Consider the following 23,642-nt stretch of genomic DNA (forward strand, 5'->3'; position numbering starts at 1 on the left):
GCAGCTTTCTACAATTCCTTCTCGTGGGAGGCCCTTCTTGCCAGGAGTGGCATGGAGCAAGCACATGGCAGGGTTGCACCTTTCTACCACCTTACCAGTGAACGGTTGTCTTTCAAGTAGTTCTGAGCACACACGGGGTCAACACGTGCAGTCCTAGCCCGGCCGTAGTTTATTAACAGCCACGGTGTGGTTGCCTGCCCTAGCTACCGTAGAACCCAAGAGGGCCCTAGGTAAGGAAAGGGTTCCCCCTACCCCTCCTGCTCTTTGTGCCAGAGCTTGGTGGCACGCAAGGGTCACGTTTGGTCGTGGAACCAAGGCTGGTGGATATCTCTGCTGAGCATTGGCGGAGCCCAGTGTGGCCCTTAAACGCCAGGCCCACACCCGAGCGATCGGCCTCGCAATCGGGCCACTCGCGAAATCGCACAACTCGCGAAATCGCGCAACTCGCGAAATCGCGCAACTCGATCATCCCCTGCAACTGCTTTGTCCACATCTTGTTGAGCGAGTGGTTGCACAACAAGGACATTCATAATCATAATATTTGTTTTTACTGGAGAAATCCGATGAGCTATGAAGCTCTTTATTTTTTTACAGATGTCTAACGCATTTAGAATTGTAACAGCTAATCATAAATCGCAAATCGCTATCTCTGCTGTAAGAAACCGGTTGCAATACTGCTCGCAACTGGTTGCACAAACAATTCAGTTGCTTGCAACGAAGTTACGAAAATGATCGCACAGGCGTGGGCCCGGCATCACACACTCGTCTATTCACATTTATGACGTTTGTTTTGTTTTATCCAATGTTCTTATCCTTGATTGTTTCACATCTTTGATTCACAACTCGTTCTTTGATTTGCAAGTGTTCTGATGAAAGTGGATGTGACATTACAATGGGAATTAGTGATATCATGCACAGGACCTGCGTTGTCATAAAATTATCAATTCGTATGAGCTGTTTTGTTCATGGAGCCTTAAACCTGAGCAGTTGACATCCACAATTTGGTATTTATAGTTTAGGTAATCATTGTGAATTAATATATTATGATTAACTATTAGGTCACATTAAACCCTGTGTAGATTGTTTTTCCATATCTTAACACCATAGTGGCAGAATTGTATCATTTTAAATAATACATTACACAACCTATCTTGAAATTCAAACACCAAATGAGCATACGCTACAGATTAGTGTTCATTTAATATTACATGAGCTTCATGTAATACATGTGCAAAGTCACTATACACAGATATACATTCCCACACACACATTTCATAACCTACATAACACTTGCATATGTACTGCGTACATACGTACACGTGCAACCTTTCAACAATCCACTGCTGGAAAGAGGACATTCCCATGTGCAGTTTGCGGTAATTACTTTTTGGTTCTTTCGGTAAAGTCACGTAGGTATAAAATAAAATAAATTAAATCACGACGTTTCGAGCGCAACACCGTCATCAGGTGTGACAACCACAGCAAGAAACAATCTAGATCGTGGTAATTACTTGACCATTCTTCACCACACTGGTCAGTGTGGCTTGGTGAAGGTCGGATGCATGAATCTGGGAGCGTAGAAAGTACAGTACAACAATGGATGTTTCTGCACTGCCCTTTGTTGCCCATCACTTAAACCCCACACCGTATAGCAACCGGCTTTGCATAGTGGTGGTTCATCCCGAGAACGGTGCAGGCTCGGCCCTGCTGAATTTCTGACCTCTGACCTCTGACCTCTGACGAGATCGGGTTCACTTCAACTGCTTTGCTCGTCAGCACAAATCTGGCTGTCGCCTGACGAAGCTGGTTGTACTTACTGGCGAAACGTCGTACTCAGATTGTAAATGTTGTGGCTTGGCTCTCCAACACACAACCGGTGTGCTGTACTAGTGACGAATTGGCGACGTTCTGTTTACGCGACTACCCTTTCTAGTTTGCTGTGTCAGGTGGTGGCGGGTTTAACGACACATTTATATATTTACGCGACCTAACCCAAAAACCCCTCTTATAGATTATATTATGAATTCCCTAATTATCGATAATGCATACGCAACAGCCGATTCCAACATTTTGTGCGGTTATTTTTCACGTTGCGCATGCAAAGATATCTGGCACGTTAATTGTATTCAGCATCGCTATTAAATTATACAAAGTGATAGTTATTAAGTAGTGCAACAACAATGAAGTTTACACTTGCATCATTAATTCCCATGTGATTGTCACTGCCGCTGAAAAATGTGATGCTCCTACCACATTACAATTGTTTGACTGTACGCATGCTTGGTGTTGAATATCACTTTAACAAAAAATCTTTTTAATACGCACAATATAGATTTCTTTGTCGACGTTTTTTAAAATTCTCTTCATGTCACGACTGAATTTGCAACTTATCACTGCGTCGACTTGGTTTTACAGAAATATTTATACCTAAATGACTGATTATATTTCTGTTTTAATCTGACGAACAGAGGACGTTTTAATTCGCCACGTAATACGCTGTTAAATTTAAATATGTAATTTAAATGATGTGCTCGTAGGCAGTGTGGCACTTAGAATGTAAGAGTTTCTACAGGGTCATCAATTATTTTGATTACTTGGTAATTTTCTACAGGCTGTCAGTAGAAACCAGACATTACATTCTGTCGGTAAAAAGCCAGAAATTGAATTCTTTAATGAGATGATGTAGTTACATTGCAAATCGTTAGTACTTAGGATATGTATTAATTGATGGGACGTTTATAGTTCAACAAAATTAAATAGATAGGAGGCAGCGTTAATTAAATATACTTTTATTTTTGCACTGACTTAAGGTTCTTCCAGGCAGCACAGCTGCAAGGACACATCTCAGTTCTGGTTTCAGTGATGGTAGAAAGTCATGTGACATTCACGCAGTTGACCATACTTCACCACGCCGGTCCGTGTGGGTTGGTGAATGTTGCAGCGATTTCACTCGCCGCTGATGTTAGCTGTGGCCGTGAATTAAACTCTGGTCACCGGATTCATAGTGTAGCGCCAAAACCACTGCACCGCCACTCTCCACCCCAATTGACACTCATACTAAACGATTATTATTATTATATATAAACCTTATTGCATATGGCAGCATCATTAAGACATGGGTAAATACGTGTTAAGTTATTCTCACTGGTTGAGTAGTACACAATATGGAATTGTTGAAACACGGAAGTGTTGAACATCAAGAGGGGCTTGTCAGCAGCTTAGAGTGTATGCCATTGCATGCCACTACGTGCGTGGATGTGCGTAGCTGCCGGTAAATAAATACTACAGACATTGATTGGACAGCCCTTTCCACCGATTAGAAATACTTCTTTTGTCCAGTGCAAACAAATGCATGTTGGAATATGGACTCTCTAGATAAATACATTGTAATGTCCCATTTTAGTTTTGGGTTGATGGGCAGTTTGTGTATTTGTTATTGCGCGTTAGCCAAAGTTTTGGAATCGCAATGCGTATTTATACGGCATCTAAATGCAACGGCATCCCAAAGAGGCTGTACAGAATCGGTGGGCGTGTTCATTCCACAGAGAATTAGGCATTCCGACATCATCATCATCATCGTTGTCCATCTCATTTTATGATATTCTGCTCCATCTTTGTTGGCCAGTTTGTCGGGGTGCTCCTGTTCATGGCCGAGCGGCCCAGTCCTCCCAACGGCCAGATCTTCCCACAAGTCGGGGACTTGTGCCTCACCGTAGGGGACTTCTCAGTCGATGCTGGCTGGAGTCGCCAGTCGGTCGTAGGCAGAGGAGAAAAAGAGTCGAGCCTGGACTTGAACAGGGCCAGGGAGTTGATTCACAGGTATTAGGTTTGATTACTTATCGTGGCAGCTGACGCATCGGCGCATCTATCTCAACAGCTCGCAAATGTTAAGATATGCCTGGCTTGAAATGAAGTGAAGTGTTATATCCATAGCTCCTCACACTCGTGTAGGAGCAGAGATGAAACGTGTACAATTTACACGAGGTATTGACCATTATTTTCCTAAACCGCACAGTGTTAAATTTGGTGGCCCTGTCAAAGTTCTTACTATCGTGATTTTTTTTATTTTTCGGCAACATTTTCAATTAAAGCATCGACCCAAGCGAGTGCCATTTTTAACACGGCACCCCGACGTTGCATTTTTGGGAATCTACGCTTGACTGGTGACGATGGACGGTAGAGACAAGCGTGTGAAACGAGTCGCCCGGTCGTCTTCCCTTTCCAATCGGTTTTCCACTGCTTGCGTGAGAAGCCGATGATGTTGGCGGTGGCCAAGCAAGCGGTAATGAAACCGGCTCCTGTATTATAGGAGCCAAATTTCCGCGTCATCCCTCGTGACCCGTGTGCGTGTGTGTTGCCGTTGCAGGAGAGGGGTTTTACACGTGGCTCGAAGGTAATGATGGGGCTGTAAGCGCGCCACCAGGGCAGGATAGGCTGGGCGAGCCTCCTCTCGGACAAATAATATAAACCAGATTGATTAGGGGTCAGCCGGATGGTTTTTGTGGGCAGTTAGATGGCTTCGTGGGTAGATGGCTTTAGTGACCGCTAGCCAAGTCTCTCCAAGTGCATTGTTTCATGGTTCAGATCTAACTTCATTCATGGCATGAATTTCAAACAAGTGCACCTTCTCGATTTAAAGCTTTCGTGACTGCAGGGATTCATCTTGTTGGTTCTTTCGGTAAAGTCACGTAGAAGGGAAATAATAAAATAATAAAAATAAAACATAATAAAATAATTCTCACAACGTTTCGGCCACAACGCAAGCAGCCGTCCTCAGGTGAAGACCAGGTCTGTCGGGGAGACAGCAAGCAGCCGTCTTCACCTGAGGACGGCTGCTTGCGTTGTGGCCGAAACGTCGTGAGAATTATTTTAATATGTTTCATTTGTATTATTTTATTATTTCCCTTCTACGTGACTTTACTGAAAGAACCAAGAAGAAGTGCACCTTCTGTTGTGCCTAGGCATGACATTTTTTTATGCATTTCTCTATCGTAGAGAATTATTGCGTGCCAGTTTGTAGACCAGGAATTACAATATTTATTTGTGTGGCTACGTGGTTGTTGGCAGGAAGCAGCGCAACAGAAACCCATTGTTGTGCAGCACTTCTCTGTTCCCACGTCTTTGCTGCCTGCCATCGCCCATCCTGCGCTGACCAGCGTGGTGAAGTATGGTCAGTTAACCCCCACAATGCTCCGTTGACACGTGACGTGAAAGTGCACATCGCACTTATAACTACATTCAATCGGAGTCCTGGTTTTCAGACAAAATAGAATATTTAAAAAAATTTTACCATCTCAATACAGCAGTAGTTTCAGTGTAGCACTGTAGGATTGTTGTCCTTCCACCGCACCTCCGATTATCACGGGCTACGAACGGTGCGAAAGAAGTTCAGCGTACACTAATTTCTCTAATCTAGCCTCGTTCACGATGTTCACCGTAATTCGCAGCGACCGGTGTGCCCGTGAGAGAGGGGGGAGGAGGAGGCTAGGCCCAGTGCTGTGTCCTGTGCTGGTGCGCGCTTACGCCCTGCGATTCATTTACAAACCCGTGCCACACAATCCCCCCCTTCTTGCTCAACCCCCCCCCCCCCCCTCTTCGCGCGTGCCTCACCTTGACAAGCGAGCGGCTGGACCGTGGGGACTGGCGATACGGCCCAGCTTTTCGCGTGGTTTTGCTGCTTGCTGCAAAGGTTTCGCGGTTCGAACCCTGCGGCCTCCCCTTGATAATGTTGCCGTGTTGTCGACCCGACGCATACAACGCCGTCTGCTTCGCATTTGATGTTACGTTTCCCGTTGTGTTGTTTGAACAAAAAAATTAGGCTGTGTCTGCCACTGTCATCATTCAGATCTGACATTTGAAAACGTACCTTTCACAGGACTTGTTGCTCTGTTATAGGTGTGTATTTGGTGTTTTGACATCTGAACACCTGTATTATGCCGTAAAGGGTAAAGCCTTTTTTGATCATCTTAATACTGACAAAAGGGTCCCGGAGATAAGATTAAAAAAAATTACTCGGTTGGAGCAAGACGGCAACGTCGCCCTCTACTGCGAGACCACTGCAGACGTGAACTCGGTGCCTTCGCGATCGCCTTTACGGTATAATAAGATTCGTAGGGCTTGTGGGGTCCACCGCATTGGTCACCGCTGCGTGAAGACACAGCCATGTCTGCTCACGAGTGCCACAGGTCACCGCAGACCGACAATTCTGGTCGACGTGACGAAACACTTGAGATGAAATGACCGAACATCTTCCGAGAGCTCAACTGGACTCATGCTGCTTTAAAAGGCTGACCTTGTGGAACAATGCAAGATGCCGGTTTCAGTTTTTATTATTTTGAGCTTATCTACCCAACGTCTTATCACTCTTACACAGGAGGGTCCGGCCAATTTTTCACGGAAAGGGTCGATGATTTCCCGTGTAGATTCCAGTTGGGCAGCGTGCGTGACTTGCTACTTGCAATCTCGAGTGGTGGTTTTATACAAGGTCCACGCTGTTGGCAGGAGCAGTGTGGGTTGATGGCGCAAGCAACTTGTTTGATCACCTGGCCGGTAAATGGAAGTCATTGGAGACAATCCCCTGTGTAAAGAGCAGCTGTTGCCACAACCCCCCACCCCCACCCCTTCTGTGCTCATAGGTTATATGCAATGGCTATTGGCCTAGAGGATATTTACACTTTGAGGGTTCCTTATGGCAAGATGTAATCACAACATATGGCAAATTATACCCGAGTGTGTGGGCAGCCCATTGATAGGTCCAATAAGCCTACCCTTTACGGAGTACATTTTATGAACATGAATTGGTTCCCACCATCTGGTGGCTTATAATGAAAGTTGATCATCATCATGAGACATTCTTAATCCACTGCTGGATGAAGGCATTCTGAAGGCGTTGCGACTTCTCCCGGTTCTGAGAAGTAATCGCCTTGCACCTGTGCATGAGCTGATGTTATCGCGCCATCTCGGTGTAAGTCCTGTTGGACGAGTTCTGCTCTTTGGCTGCAACTCCGTCATTGTTTCCGGAGGCTTGGGATCGTATGACAACAGTTGCAAGCGTAGGCGTTTGTGTTGCGATTATTTTTGTATCCAAATGCAAAATGGAACCGTTTTGGAATATCGTTTGCTCCTTGTTAATGTTGACATTTGTTTCAGCTAATCGCTAAAGTCGAAGTTGGGAGGGCGGAAATTGGGCAAAGGTTTTATTGGTACGATCGTCTAGGACCCGACTAAAAATTCGAATCTGCGCGTTAAGTTTGCAGACCTCTGCCCAACTTCCTGCGTTTTCCAACCTGCTTTCCGCTGCTTCTGAAACGACCTCCTTTGCACGCTCATGATGGATTTGCTGTGGTTCATAGGTCTGTGTCTAGAGAAGAGGGTGTTCTACCGTCTCATCTCGGGTCTCCATTCAAGTATCAACATTCACTTGTCTGCCCAGTACCTCGTGGAAGGTACTTTATTTTCACCGTCGTTATCACCATACGCTTTAGTCAGCTACAAATATAAATGATCAATAACTTAGACTTGTCACGCGCCGCACACAGTGTTCGCTCGCTCTCGAAGGGTGAGAACAACTCGGGAATCGCACGCAAGTGGGTAAGGCAGTAGCCACGTGTTAAGCCGGTGCCAAGTTCCACCCCAAGCTCTGTGATCCTCTATACGTGAAGTAGGTTATCGGCCAGTGAATGAGTGTTTACACATGGGAGGAAACCGGAGGACCCGGCGAAAATCCATGCGTGCGAGGGGACAACACTCCATGTCCTACAGATGTAACGGATGGAATTCCTACTTGCTGTACTGGCTTGGCCTGGCCAGCCAGGGTATGGCCCCCCGACGCCCACGGGAAAGGAGCTTCACGACATTGGTGCGATCCATCAACCCTCGCTGCTGCTCCCACAGGCAGCAGCGAGGGTTGACCAACCGTGCTAATCGCACCTTCGATTGGCTCGCTTGGCTACGTATGGTGTGAAAGAAGTTCTACATGAATACAAAGTGCCGGATGACAGGCCACCTGCAGCAGCATAGCCACCACCACCACCCAGATGACAGAGCTGGCATCGTTCATTACAAAACACATTCCATTTGATGCCTATGGCACGGTGTTAATTTAGTGAACGAAATCAGTCCAAAAAATGTTTTAGTCAACAATGAAAGAGTGGGGACTGCCAGCTAGAGACCGACGTGTGACTACGACGAGACGTGAGTAACGAGCCTGACTGAAGGCGCAGACCGATACAAGCACGGTAATTGTCTATACGTGCTCGTACAAAGATGGAGTGAATTCACCGATTGGCCGACCTGATCGCATTGGGGAGAGGAGGTGAAAATAGGGCGCTCCTCGCGCCAACACAGAGAGAGAGAGCATCACCACTTTGAAACTAGAAAAATGACATCTGCACCCCTCCCACCTTCCCTCTCCTCTCCCCTAAAAATACCACGTTTCCAAACGTTTCCCACTATGCGAGTAGGGGGGCAGTGAGCCCCAATCGCTCTTCCCTGTGCTCACACCCGTGGGCACCTGGCCGCGGGCTTGTCCGTGAAATAATTGCACCCCTTTCCCCTAGCGCTCGTGCTTTGTAATGGGCTCTTGCTTCAGCATATATAGTTACAAAAATAACAACCTGTTTTTAGTCCACGTGCCACAGCAGAAATCGGTACCAGCTAGTGTAGCAAAATCTTAGTGGTGGCCACGTGTTTATGCGGTCTGTAGGAGTAAAAGATTTGACCGCGCACTCATTTCAAACGGTCATCGCGCACACATCGCTGTTATCATCCACATTTACAAAATGGGAAGCCGCGAAAGCTCCCGCCGCACACCTGTCGGGTTGGTGGCCCCACCGGTGAAACGTCCGTCCCTACCGGGGGCTCGCAGACCGTCATTTTGTCTTGAATCCTCTCCCGGCAGACGGCTACAGCAAGGCCCACTGGGCGCCCAACGTCAATGAGTTCCGCAAGCGCTTCGACCCGTCGACGACAAGGGGCCAGGGCACGCGCTGGCTGCGCAACCTCTACTTCCTCTACCTCATCGAGCTGCGTGCCATCTCCAAGGTGGCACCCTTCTTCCTGCGGCCCAGCAGCAACCTGTACACGGGCAACGCTAAAGAGGACCACCAGACCAAGGAGCTGCTGCTGCAGATCCTACAGCTCGCCAAGTGAGTACGGAGGCTTCCAAATTATTCTGGGTTTTTTTTCCCGCTTGCGCTATCCGCGGCCAGGTCGCGGTCCGTGTCAGCGTGGCTCGCGGAAGCACGGGTTCTTATTTTTTACACGCTTCTTATTATCTCACTCTGTCTGTTGTTGTTTTCGTTGTTGTATCCTCAAATATTGTAACTCAATTTTTACACACTTACCAATGTGGTATCGACTGCAAACTTGGGAAACGTATGTCATACCGATGACAATACTATATTCTATCATAAAAAATGTTTTTAAACATTCTTTTTTATATGTTATGTTTCGGCTTGGCTCTAATTGTCCACGGTAAACTGACGTTGGCTGTAAATCACCACGGTCCCTTACATCATGGCAAGCTTCGGGGCCACTTTCTGGAGTCGTGGAGTTCTTCCATTACTAGTAGGGTACATTTCATTAAAGCGTGTTTTTAAAAAAAAGTTTTTTTTTAATATTACTTTTTTACTCCCATTCTTTCATCCCTGCACTGGCTCCCTGTAAAGTACAGCAGTGGACTTCAAGATTCTGCTTCTCACGTTTAAGCCCTTGAATGGGCTGGCTCCCGAAGTATCTCGCCAATCTGCTCAAGTTTTATATACCACTGCGAGAACATATATTGGCTGATTTCTGGTCTTACTCATCATTCAATTCCAATGTTTCTGTTTTAACCAGGGAGTTCCCGATGCATTTTGACGAGACCGCGATGTTTTCCGGTAACGAGAAGGAGGCGCAATTACTCAAGGTGAGGCGTTGACGTTCATCTTTCCGCATTTGCGGTTTTGGAGCGATATTTTCCGTGATTAAATTCGAGATCGTAATGCACGATCCTGCACAAAACAAAGACAAAATTCCCCCGTATAGCCTACACGGACGGTTTGGGCAAGTGCTGTTATCGATCACCGGGACGGCACACGGAGGGGGTGGGTGGCCGACACCACTCTGGTGATAAATTTTGATTTAAAGCTTTCGTGACTGCAGGGATTCATATTCTTGGTTCTTTCGGTAAAGTCACGTAGAAGGGAAATAATAAAATAATAAAAATATCAAACAATAAAAATTCTCACGACGTTTCGACTGCAACACAAGCAATCATCATCAGGTGTGAAATCTTGCTGTGGATTTCACACCTGATGATGATTTTTATTATTTTATTATTTCCCTTCTACGTGACTTTACCGAAAGAACCAAGAACACTGGTGATGTTTACATACCACAAGAGGTACTCATTTGAGACTGAGTCTACCTAGGGGAAGCCCAGCACTAGTTCAGATAATCGTCACTGGTGTTGGTCATGAGCAGGAATCGAACCCAGGCCGCCGGCTTCGTAGCGCAGCGTTCTAACCACTCTACCGCTCCCCCCTACACACACACACATACCCTTCAATATATGGATTCAGTTCTTGTACAGCTCTTATGTAGGTTGCCTGCCAAAGTCAATGCACTGGTCATAGGAATCGGGGAGCCTCGATGGCCTTGCCTAAAGTGAGGTTAGTATTGTGAGCGCCTCCACCGTACGGTACGGGGGAACAGATGGGTTAGTTGGCAGGCGTGCCATTTTCAACGTGAGCGTGTTACGAGTCCGTGATGTGGATGGAAAGTTACCCAGGTCGGACCCCATTGCAGCATAGGGCCACCTACTGGCAGCAGGCGTGGCTTGCCTTCATCCAGCAGTGCGTAGATCATGGCTGATGATGATAATACTGTGTGGTGGCAGCAGGGGGGGGGGGGTGGTGGGGGAAAGACACGAAGGGAGGTGGAGCGAAACATTAAACATCTATGTCGTGGCTCATGGTGACGATGATCGTGATACCAGATGGAGAGAAAGAGAGAGTGGGTGGGGAGCAGTCGGCATGATGTTTTAGACAGTCTTCGCACTCATTACACACACAAAGTGCTTGCCACAAACGAACCACAATACCTTGCTGATCTCGTCAAGGAGCATAAACCATCACTGGAACTCTGGTCATCCTCGCAGCGGCTTTTGGCTGGCCATCGAGCAAGACGTTCACCGCATCGTGCGCTTTCAGATGCGCTTCTGCCCCCGTCTGGAATGCTCTTCCGATATTAGCAAACCACTGGAGCTATGCACAGTCAAATCTAGCTTGAAAACTCATTTATTTCGAACTGCTTTTTGTGTTTAGTTTATTGTCCTTCCCCCCCCAGTCTTCCGATTAGCACGGTTGGCCACGTACGGCCGCGAAAGAAGTGCAACATGCATACGTACACGTGGATGGCAATTGAAGTGGACACGTTGCCACGCACACTTCCGCGACAGTGTGGCAGCGGCTGCCGCTTGCTCGCGGTGGTGAAGTTTTTGTTGTCTCTGCCCCGTCTGTAGGAGGAGTTCCGGTTGCACTTTAAGAACATCTCGCGGATCATGGACTGCGTCGGCTGCGACAAGTGTCGCTTATGGGGAAAGCTGCAGGTAAATCTTCTTAGTTGGGTGGTTTGTACGATCCTCCAACCTTTATGTGCTTAGCAGCGCTTTTATCCTGTAGACCTTGAAACAGAACGAGGAGTGTTGCCGTACAGACAGAGCATGTCAAGCATGCACAATAGTTTTGTTATAATACCTTTATCGAGCTGTGCATTTGACAGAATGGCTATAAATAATAATAGAAGTTACTCAAATGGAATCTGCATCGCGGTTATCGCCCCCGAGAGCGAAAACATGCAGGTCCCTCCTTAACAAGAGTCGTGAGGCTGTGTGTAGCAGTCTTGGTAAGCAAGCCTAATCGCACCTCCGATTAGCACGGTTGGTTGCGTACGGTGGGAAAAAAGTTCACACGTGCACACGCGTAATTATAACACTAAAAAATATATAAATGTAATTGCTTTGTTCTTTCTCGGCTGTCCGACAGACGCAAGGGTTGGGCACGGCGCTGAAGATCCTGTTCTCGGAGAGGGAGATACGGAAGCTGCCGAAGCAGGGGCCCTACCCTCCCTTCCAGCTGACTCGACAAGAGATCGTCGCTCTCATCAACGCGTTTGGGCGGTGAGGCCTCCACTTCCAGCTTCCTCCCAGCCTGATCCTAGCCCTGCAGCAGGAGAGAAGGGGAGCCTACGGCCTATGGGCCAGACATGGCCCGCTGCTTAAATTTGTATGGGCCGTCGGCTAGCTCGTAGCTGCTTTCATCAAAGGCCCAGAAAAATAATATTTATCCATCGCTGCAAAGCATCTTTCAGCCGCACCAAGCAAATACTGGAGGGGAGCATTTTTGACCCGGCAATACCGGTTTTCTTTTATCACGTTCAGTCACTTGTATTACTGCAAGGAGGCCCTTATAGTGACAAACTAAGTGAAAAATAAAAGTTGAATGTGATGTTTTCTTGTCCTCTCCATGGCGGCTAAGCTGGGATTGTCAGCTCTCTACAGTTCAGTGCCCAGTTAATAATAATTCACATTTGTAAGTAGACCTGTCAACCCCTTATCAATGCCTATCTTATTACAGACCAATTCAGACCTTATTGGTCACCCCTTGTAATTCTCAACGTTCATCCTACAAAGTCCCATCACAAGGGAGAAACACAAAGAAATAGACAAATCACGTTTTTTGCCCGTATTGAAACGGCTCTATGCCGTATGGAACTGAACTCAATTTCCCTTTTAACCGTGTAGGTTGTCAGATGTGTATGTGTAAAGGCGCATTCATCCGTAGATCTCAATGCGCACCCCGTGTATGGAAAGCAGGAAATTAACAGAACCTGCAGGGTTAACGGCCAGAACTAGGGGGGTAAGGGCCAGTTTAACGAGGTGAGTTTTCAAGATAGACTTAAATATATCTAACGGCTCCGATTGTCTTATCAGCAAAGACAAAGCCTTCCAAAGCTTGAGAGCTGCACTGGCAAAAAGCACGATCACCCCAGGAAAAACGAGCCTTGACCTCGGAGCACTTAGAAGGCGGCGATCCGAAAATCTCAAATTAATCTGTAATCTACACTCGAGTGCTATTTTAATTTTAAAAAAATTGCATGGAACATTACCGCTAAACATGTACGAAATTGGCGCGGGGCCTTTGATCACCTGCACTTCAGAATAGAGTTGTGAAGTTGATGTTTTCAGCCTGGTTACAAATTACTGCATCAAAACACCCATCCTACTGAATTAGATTTCTCACTTTATGCGGCTAATTCCAGCTCTGAGGATTACCTCTTTGGTTTTTGTTGCTGTGTGATCAACACTATGCAGGGCATATAGACCCTGCTGGCCTAGTATAGGTAAAAGAAAGGATAATGGGGTGACTTCAGAAGTAGTTCTATGACATCTTCTTCTGGGGGGGGGGGGGGGTGGGTGCGGGTTGTGGTCTCTGACACAATGTGGTACACTTCACACTACCAGAGTTCCAAATGGAAAAAAAAAACAATCTCGTGTCGTGACGTCAACATTTATGAATAATTAATTTGATGCCCCTGTAGCATCACAAGAGGGATAAGGCTGAGGGGCAGATGTGCCTTTGCTGGAGCCAAATAAATTTCGATTTAAAGCTTTCGTGACTGCAGGTATTCATATTCTTGGTTCTTTCTTATACGTGACTTGACCGAAAGAACCAAGAATATGGGGCCAAATATTTGCGTGATATCTCCTGTGTTTCAATTTTGCATGCAAGTATGCCTCTGCGACAATTCGCATGCCTACACATGCAGCAGGCCCGCACATTTAGCGCAGCAACGTCAAATGGCCAAGGGCCATTTGGATAATTATAACATCATTCGCGGGCCATACAAAATTATCAAATTAAAAATTAGCCTGTTATATTTGGTCAAACATTTAATTAACTCGCCCCTAATGCGATGGCTGGAACCGCTTCTCTTTGGCGAGGCGTGTGATGTTAGCTGGTATTGATGATGTTGCTGCTACTCGCAACTGCTTTTCCAGGTTTGCTCCTAGATTTATTGAATTTCGAGTCCTGCCTACGGTTGCCTTGGCAGGGCCAAATGATTTCGCGGGCCTTATACGACCCGCGGGTCGGACGTTCCCCACTCCCACCCCTGCCGTAGCCGATAACAGCATTGTGGTTTTTCGATTTTGACGCGTAATTGCTGCTGCTGTGTCCCGCCTAATGACTCGCTTGAAACCGCTCGCTTTGTTGCCGTGTGTTTTGTGTTGTTTTTTTGCGCGATGAACAGAGTGTCGACCAGCATCAAGGAGTTGCAGAACTTCAAGGAGGTCTTGAAGGATTCCATGTGATCTCTGCCTCCACCACAGTTGTGATTTTCAGGACTACTCACCGCACTATTTATTCTGGTCAGAAACTGAGAATGTTCTTGTCCCTCGCCGTCGTCAATTTAAAACAAAATACGAGAACCACTCGGCAGGGATTGTGAGATTCCCATTAAAAGGGGGATGGACCGGTGAGGCATGTCTGATAAAAAAAAACAAAAGGAAGAAATAATAAATGGTTGATACAGGTGTACAAAGTTACTTTCCGAAGATGTTTAACCCTTTTGACGCTGTGTTGTGCAGGGGTTATAGTTTACATTGTGCTTACTGTGCTTGTTATATGTGACTGGGAGCAATGAGAAAGGAAAAAAAATGCAAAACAATAATTGTAAATGTAAGTTTCTACTATATATATACTGTAATTGAATGGCCTTATGAATATTAATGCTTCAGGAGCATTCTGTCTCGGAGTGACGATGTCTTGGGACTTTTTTTGACGAATGACAATGAAGTGAAATGTATTCTCCAAAATATCGCAAAATGTTTGAACGTTGATGGTTGTTTGAGAGCGGTTTCTTTTCTGGTTGTCACGCCGCGTGCCCTCGCCTTGCGTTGTGTTTGCCACCTTTTGAGACCTTTTTGGCATGCCTGGCAGTTCTGTGTTGTACAAATGACCTCTCTAAAATCGTGAAAGATTGCACTCCACGTCGCGACCTGCTGATAGAATATTCTTATTGTCAAAAACGTAGGAAGGCGTTTCACGGTTAACTATTAAGGACCAAACCCCAATTACATAAAACATCTTACTGGATTACTTATCCCCCAAGATGCAATGTTTCTGCCGCTGGGAACTGAAAACATGGACACATTTTTCACGGTGATCTCAGAGCGTCTCGTTTGATGCGCGACATTTTGCGGGTATCTTATTTATTGTGCTGGGGAGGTGGTGAAGAAATGCCAAATTGTGAATCGATGGCTCAAATATTCCAGAATCCTTATCGCGTAATTCCTGTTCTGTCACTTTGATTTAAATTCCGCAGTTTGGCCAATTGGTGGACAAATTGAACGCGAGTGTACGTACAGGCCGTTTGTCGATGCACAGCAGATGAGTGCCTCCTTACACCATGCAGCCTGTGGGGGAGGGTTGTGTTTGAACTTCACCATCCTGGTCTGCGCAAGTCGGTGAAGACAGGGAGCATATCTGTCAAAAAAAAAGTCTCCTCAACGACCAAGATGAAAATGTTAATTATGTATTTAGAATTAGATACATTTCATTAAATCAGAAGATTGAGCTACGCATGACATTCCATCCGATCACAGATCAGGAAATCCACTGTGAAAACAATGGATAGATTGCCCCACACAGGCATTAGGCAGCTCCCAGTCTTACCTGGAACATTGGACCAACATTGGTGGAACTCTTCCAACCGCATGTTCAACGTTGGCCCAACGTTGGCCCAACGTTGCGTGCTTAACTGGGTTAAGGAAAAAAACATTCTGTTTTGGAAAATGGAAATGCTATTTGACATCATCATCAGCCCTGCTCCAAGCAGCTGCTGAATGAAGGCCTTTCCAAGCCGTCACCATCCCACGGTTACATTTTTGATTCGTACTAAATTGACGTCAACCCTGTGAGTGTCCAACCACTGCTGGCAAACGAAGGCTTTTGAAAAATAAAATCGGGCATTTGATAACTGTGTCATCATAAAATTTTATATTTCGGGCCGGTCAGACACAGACTCTGGTGTGTAGGTTTCACTCCTGCGTAGGCTTTCGCAGTTGTGCCTTGTGGCCCTGCGATGTGTTTTTGGGTCTGCTGCCCTCTGATGTCCAACTTATCTCTCCGCGTGCGGAGGGAGCGAAATGTCGGACATCGTGGCGAATAACACGCGGGTTTCACTTCATTTAACACTTTTGGCAATACAAATCGCAGTGCGTGATGCTTGTGGAATGTGCGGCACACGCGACGTCGAGTTGAGGGGTCAGTGGTGGAGAAAACTGGTAGTAATCAGGGGTGTGAGCAATGAATGCGTTGACTTGTCTGACATTGCTTCCTACAACATACGGAGTCGTAGTACGGGCATGTTGTAGTCCGCTGCCTCGCGTGATTCTTTCGTTAAATCTCGGTTTCGTCTGCACGTGGAAATTGCTGAGGCTTTTGGAACCATGTACCGGCTGTCACGTAATGATTAAGATTGAGGCCATATGCATGTTGTGAATCCGACCGTGTGTGCCGTGCATACCTGGACAGGTATGTTTTGCATCCGTTGATATTCATGTTTGTGTTTTAAACAATAGCAGCAGAAAAAAATCAAGGCCAACTCGTAAAAAAAAAATTCATAATAGGCTTTCAATGGAAATTTTCTGAATTTAACAAGCAGCAATTGACAGTTTAGGAACATTTGCCAAATTTTAAAACCCTTCATGTGATCCTAAAGTACGCCCATCAAAGATGTGTCAAGGAATATTATTTGCGTTTATGTAGTGCTTAAAATACATTGTTCAAAAGCGCTTTGATATTAGAGGTTGTTTGGTTAAAGATTTAAAGCTATATGTTATAAATAAACATACTTTGAATAACCAAAGCATGTGGAATTATAAAATTACTTTTAATCTTTGAATAGCCAAGGTTATGTGATGACTACAATATAGCATACATTTATACCACCCATATGCTCATTAACTTTAATTTGTCATTCCTGCATGACATTTTGAATGCTTGCGGCATTGGTTCTTACGGTCGTTGGATTTCGGTGAAAGCATCTGAGACTGAATGAGCCGACAATGGAGAAACGTCCCACACCAGCCTGAATGGGCTGCCTTGTTACCATTTAACAGTCTTGGACACATGCAATGACGCGCCACCATCGATACTGTAAACGCCTAATACTGCACATCTTCCGTTTTGGAACCTTTGGTTAATACATTGTTCACATCCTCACTGTTTTAGCTTTGTGGTAATTAATGTCAAAAAGTGATTGAAAAAAAAGTTTCTTGTTTAAACCTAAAAATATGAAAATGTAAAAAAAATATGCATCGTGGGTGAATGCAATAGCATGTTTGTACTTTATTTCATTGATGTTTTGTAATTTTGTGGGGGGTTTTTTCTCATGTACGTAAAGCCAAAGGTGGACAGAAAATTATCAAAAGCAGGACATGACAATTTTCTTCCAAATCTACGATCCAGTCCCGGTGAGAGGCAGTGGGAGTGCTCTCCACGAATCTCAACGACCAACGGGAAGAGAAGAGCCAAGAGCCGATGACGGGATAATGTCAGGGCAGACCTTGGGAGGTCACCTCGCAGCAGCTACGGGATCTGGCCGAGGGTACAAAGCACTGGCAATGAGCTGCTGCGGTGGTGGTGGTGGCATCTTGATCCGTCTCAAAATTTGTTTTGTTAATACGAACCTTCACGCGGCATGGTGCAAGTTAGGACTCGTTTGATGCGAGCTCCTTACAAATCCTGATCCGTTTTATTGGCATGTGTTACTCTTAAGAAATGCAGTATGCTGAAACAATTTTGCTAAGTGGAACCTTTTAAATTGTTTATTTGATGAAGGAATTCTAAAAGGCATTGCCAACCTAATGCTAGGTTTATTTCGGAGCGCTGTCTGAATCGTAGGGGTTTATACGGCACGATTAATAGCTGCAACATTTAAAAATTTACATAAGGAGCGTGCACTTTTTTTTATTTCATATTTTTTAACTTGGATGCTATTACTTTGTTTTGACAAACTCTACCCCCCTAAAAAACCCTTAGTTTGTAGCCATCATTGGTTTATATTTTATAACGGTAGTTGCTTAGTCTACGCTTGTGGTGACGAAAATTACCAATCGATGTATAATTGGTTATTTACAGCAAATATTTTTTTTCCCCAAAAGAATGTTTAAAAAAAAATTCACTAACAGCGCATCACAGGACCAGTCTCGCAAGATTACATTGCCCAAATTATTCTGAAGTTTGTTTCAGTAGGCCTTATCTACAACAAGGGCACACCACCAATTCCTTTGCAACGAGTGTGCATCTCGTATCAAACCGATATGTTCATTCCGAAGCGATGGATGAAGCTCAATTTAATTTAGTAAAAAAAATTCAGACTGTGGTTGTTATTAGGAAACTCGGGTGAGACCACGAATCCGCTGCACTTCAGGAATTTTCTTTAACCATGGGTAGCTGAAACTGGGATTCCTAACCTTGGATCTCAATGGTGTCAGCCCAGTGCCCTGAATCACCCCCCTCATATGGGCAATCTGGCCACTTTATGGTGTAGCGAAGATTCGTGCTAATTCACGGTTCCACATCGTCATACATTCTCTTATCTTGAGAGTAAAAGACATGAGCAGCAACTTGTTAGATCGTCAATTGATAAACTCGACGATAATAATTAATTTGTGTTGCAAGTCCAGATGGCTGTTGTTGCATCACTACACTATAGTGTAATACTCTTAGAACATGCCTGAAGAGAATCGTCAATGCATACAGATTTGTAATTTATGCGCAACTGACACCTTGATTTGAGCAACAATTATTTGGTATTTTTCTCTCCACCATTGGTTTCTTTATTATTTCAGTCACTTGGGTTATATACTTTGTACAGAAATGATATCAAAAGGTTTTAATTGATGTTCTTCAATGTGTGAATTCCTTAATAATTACAAGACCGAGTTGCTCCATTTCATTTTGCTTGAGTTTGCTTTCTGTCTCTGCTGTTCGCTTTGTTTCCCCCAACCTACCACTGACGTGTCGCACCGTGTGGTAAAACACTGCCTTTCCATCTTTGGCACGTGACCTGTATCGTGCATCTTATTCGCACACGTGGTGCATGTGTTTTTTTTTCTTCCACCCACCTGTGTTTTTGGAACGGGTTGCATACTGATTTGCCCAGGTGTTCAGTCCTCGACTCGTGTTCGTAACTTGATTTGTTATCACGCTCGACTTTTCATCCAGAGCTCATCGGTTCACTCTACCGACGAGGCAGCTGAAGCAACGGTGCCATTTTAAATCCTTTATATTAAGTTCGCTTGCTTGCTTAGGACCGTGCAAATCTTTCGGTCGTTTTTTAACCCACTTCCCGTGATCCAATCGAGCTGACATTTTCCACACAGACTCGTTGTGCGTGACAATTAATGTTCGTGAACATTTTTTCAAAATGTTACACTTTTTAGGACAAAAATATTATATTTAATTACCAATTGCTTAATGGTGCAATGCAATCATCTGACCCATAGGTGGCAGCCATCTCAAGCCAGAGGACGAGAGGACTCTAGCCGCCACGCATATAAAGGATTTATAGTGAAAAAGTTTGTTATTACGGGTTAATTTTTTATTTTTTAAATCGCCACCACCGTTGTCCACCGAGTCAGTATAAATGGGTCCACAGCACTCGGTCCGATCAGCAGGGCACGCGTGGTGGGGTAGAGTGTGGGTCTTACTCCCCACCACTTCCAAGCCGTCTGGCGAGCATGGGAGGCTCGGCAAAATATAACACTGGTCAACACACTTTTTGGCATGAGGTATTCCAACGGTTGTAAGGTAATTTTGGGGTGCTGATTCCAAATCTGGCATCAGTTTTTTTCTATCACATTAGGTTTTTGAGATATCAAATATTGAATTTTTTATAAAAACTGCAGAAGAGAAATATTAAATAAATGTGGATATCTACATAAAATGATATTATAAACACACTATCCTAAAAATACAGCACCATATTTTAACACTAAAGCAGTCACTGACTCGCAACAACTTGCAATCATAAGTGACAGAGTTAATTTCTAGTAAAATCAATAAAAATGGGGTGTGACAGAGCAAATCTGAGATCAGATTTGGAATCAGCACCATGAAATTAGTCTAAAACAGCTGCAAAATTCCAGGCCAGAAAAAAAATTATTTTTGTTTGTTGACCAGTGTAATCGGAGGGCTTTAGAGCCCCAGTAGGGGAGAGCCACCGGTAGTGTGGTGTTGACCAAACACTTGCAGGGCTGCACCTTTACCTCTTTTTTTTTTACTTTAGCTATTGAAACGAGTTTGTGGTTGTGGCAAGCCACGTGTAATGTGACTGCATGTAAACCATGCAAAAGCGTCACGGGTGTAACACCGTCCATTTACTCAATACAATTGGCCTGGCTCAACGGTTTGCAACAGCTGTGCAATTAAAAAAACCGTGCAGTGAATATAATTATTGCAAAGGCTTGTCAACTGTCCCGGATTTCCCAGGATCGTCCACTTTCATCTTGATTTGAAGCTTTCGTGACTGCAGGAATCCATACCCTTTGGTTCTTTCGGTAAATTCACGTGGGTAGAAATAAAATAAAACAAATCACGACGTTTCGATCGCAACACAAGTGACCTTCATCAGGTGGCACCGATACAGCAGGACAACCGCTTGTGTTGCGATCGAAACGTCGTGATTTGTTTTATTTTATTTCGAACTACGTGACTTTACCGAAAGAACCAACGAGGTATGATCGTCCACTTGTCGAGCTGGCTGGCTATCCTGCGAAAGTGGGACATTCAAAGTTCTGATGTCAGTTGAGTCCTGTAACAATCATGCACCAAATGTTGATTTAAAGCTTTCGTGACTGCAGGGATTCATATTCTTGGTTCCTTCGGTAAAGTCACGTAGAAGGGAAATTATAAAATAAAAATATAAAAACAAAATTCTCACGACGTTTCGACTGCAACACAAGTAATCATCATTATTGTTTTTATTTTTCTATTATTTCCCTTCTACGTGACTTTACCGAAACAACCAAGAATAATAATGCACCACTCAAGACGATGCATTTACATGGAGGAGTTCTCCCCTCTGCCGGTATTTTGAGATCAAATCAAATCACGAGTGCACTTTGCACCGTTAGTATAGCGGAAGGCTATCACGGATGCACTGTGTTGCATAGATTGGTATAGTCTGCAGTAGTTCCATATAGTGGGGTACGATAGAGAAATGTAGCCATGTGATAGTTGCTCTCTCAAGAGATCTTTCTGCTTCCTGTCATGATTTGTCCCGGTTCTTGTACCTCTAAAGGTGGCAATCCTGCTCATGGGTGAAACCCAGATCTATTTCGGTGAGGCTGGAGTCTCGGATAAGTTAATTCCCACTAACATCGCTTGGTGTCTCGGGCGTGAGTTCAAGTTTCAATTAAACTCCAATGTGGTGTTCTTTAACATTTCATCCCCAGGATTTGCTGCCTCTTAAGTTGTTGATATTTACTATTCTTGTTTGCAACAGCAGCCTCTTGTGCTTGAATATTGTATTTTATGTGAGCGGGATTATTGTTGATTAAATACATTTTCCTCAAACCAGCTAGTAGTGCTATTAACTTCATTGTGTGGGAGAGACACATTACCACCTTTCTACCAATTTATGTGAAACAAAAAATGTGACATTTGTCGCTTTAGAGGTCAAAAGGCCTGCTTTCCTCCTATTTTGGTGAACTAAGGGAGGAACCATATACTAATATAGAACTTGGAGAACCTCTAGACCAGCATCGGGCTCATAGACTAACATGGAACCCGTAGACTAACGTGAATCGTTAGACAAGTATCAGATCCATAGACTCACATGGAACCTTAGACGAGCATTACAACTATAAACTAGTACGGTACAGGACTTTAGACGAACATAACCTAAAGACTAGCATATAACTCATTGACTAGCATAGGGAAATATAGGCGAATACAACACGTATGTTTCACACCTCCGATTATCACGGTTGGCTACGTACGGTGCGAAAGAAGTTCTACATACAGTATTAGCATAGGACCTATAGGCTAACACAGAACCCATATATGTGTAGTAACATTAACATGCAGTGCCGGCCCTCGAGAGGCACGGCGTGCGATGTAGCGTCATCGCGGATACCACGAGGGTGTGAGTGTAGTACCGGATCGCGTAATTATGAATGTGTCGTTAAACACGCTACCATCCGACAGCCAATAAAGTAAGGGTTGTCACGTCGGATGGTGGCGGGTTTACCGAGATATGTACGCGATCTAACACTAAAAAAACATCTTCGTTATAGATATTGGTCGCGAAAGCCTTCGTGTTAAACTGACAGTGTATATAATCGCCGACGTTTCGGGAAATGGCCCTTTTAATGTTCGTGGGAAATATCTCCAATTTGTAAAAAAAAAAAAACACCTCTCGACGAATAAAAATCATCTCAATTAATTTTAGTCCGTCAGCCAGCTCTGTATGGTCACTTTATTTAAACAGGGGGCGGATTGGTGCGCTTATTAAAAAAAAAACCCACCACAATGTTAAATTCTAGATTTGAAGCTTTCGTGACTGCAAGGATTCATATTGTTAGGTTTTTTCGGTAAAGTCACGTAGGTAAAAAAAATAAAAAAAGTTAAATAAAAATAAAATAAAAATCACGACGTTTCGGAGGCAACACAAGCTTCCGTCTTCAGGTGGAACCGTCACAGCACGATAGCTGTATCACTTGATACACTTGATACAGCTATCACAACACTTGATACAGCTATCGTGACGGTTCCACCTGAAGACGGAAGCTTGTGTTGCCTCCGAAACGTCGTGATTTTTATTTTATTTGTATTTTACTTTTATTAATTAAAATTTTTTAACCTACGTGACTTTACCGAAAAAAACCTAAGAACACAATGTTAAACTTTAAGCGCACGATAATGTTAATCATTTACCAGAGTGTGGGCCGAATCTTCAGACAAACTGCCCCAAATTTGGGGGGGGGGGGGTGGGGGAGACTTTGAAGACCAATAACATCCAGAAAGCCCCTCTACAACAAACAACGGCTAAGAGTGGGGGGCACAATGAGTTGATATCTGCACGGCTGGACGCCACCAACCCCTTGCAGCCACTAGAGGCCGCTAACGTTCGAAATAAAATCAATGGCAGTTGAGATCAACCCTCACCACCCACCCCCTCCATAGATAAAGAACAGGGGCAAGGGGGCGTCCATAAATGACGTCACGCGATTTTGGACGATTTTTGACACCCCCCCCCTTCGTCACTAGGCGTCACAAAAAGTCAGACCCCCCCCCCTCAAATATGACGTCACAAAGCTCTGCCCCCCCCCCAAAAAAAAATAAAACACGCTTCAAATCGCTTTAAACTAGTCATTGTAGTACGTATTTAATCAGGCGCTGCACTCTGATGTTGTAGGAGAAAACATTTATTAAAAAGTCGATTTAATTAAGTGGAACGTGTTGTCTATATTTATTTAAAGTTGCGCATTTTTATGTGACGTCACATTTCTCAAACCCCCCCTCCTAGGTGCGTGACGTCATTTATGGACGTGACGTCATTTATGGACGGCCCCAAGTGCTGTTAGCGAG

At 44.6% G+C, this 23,642-nt stretch overlaps 1 protein-coding gene across 3 annotated transcripts in view; it reads left to right on the top strand.

Annotated features, from left to right (window-relative positions):
- Window positions 1–21,785, top strand: part of ERO1B (endoplasmic reticulum oxidoreductase 1 beta) — a 40,751-nt gene extending 18,966 nt beyond the window's left edge. For all 3 annotated transcript variants that reach the window (XM_078878931.1, XM_078878930.1, XM_078878932.1), the window contains 7 exons: window positions 4,367–4,393; window positions 7,353–7,445; window positions 8,900–9,146; window positions 9,838–9,907; window positions 11,504–11,590; window positions 12,027–12,160; window positions 14,293–21,785. In XM_078878931.1, coding sequence (XP_078735057.1) covers window positions 4,367–4,393; window positions 7,353–7,445; window positions 8,900–9,146; window positions 9,838–9,907; window positions 11,504–11,590; window positions 12,027–12,160; window positions 14,293–14,353 — 719 coding nt within the window. In that variant the 3' untranslated portion in view covers window positions 14,354–21,785. The remainder of the gene's footprint in view (window positions 1–4,366; window positions 4,394–7,352; window positions 7,446–8,899; window positions 9,147–9,837; window positions 9,908–11,503; window positions 11,591–12,026; window positions 12,161–14,292) is intronic.
- Window positions 21,786–23,642: the final 1,857 nt, after the last annotated feature.

Source organism: Lampetra fluviatilis, chromosome 52, assembly GCF_964198595.1.
Source record: "Lampetra fluviatilis chromosome 52, kcLamFluv1.1, whole genome shotgun sequence".
NCBI lineage: Eukaryota > Metazoa > Chordata > Hyperoartia > Petromyzontiformes > Petromyzontidae > Lampetra > Lampetra fluviatilis.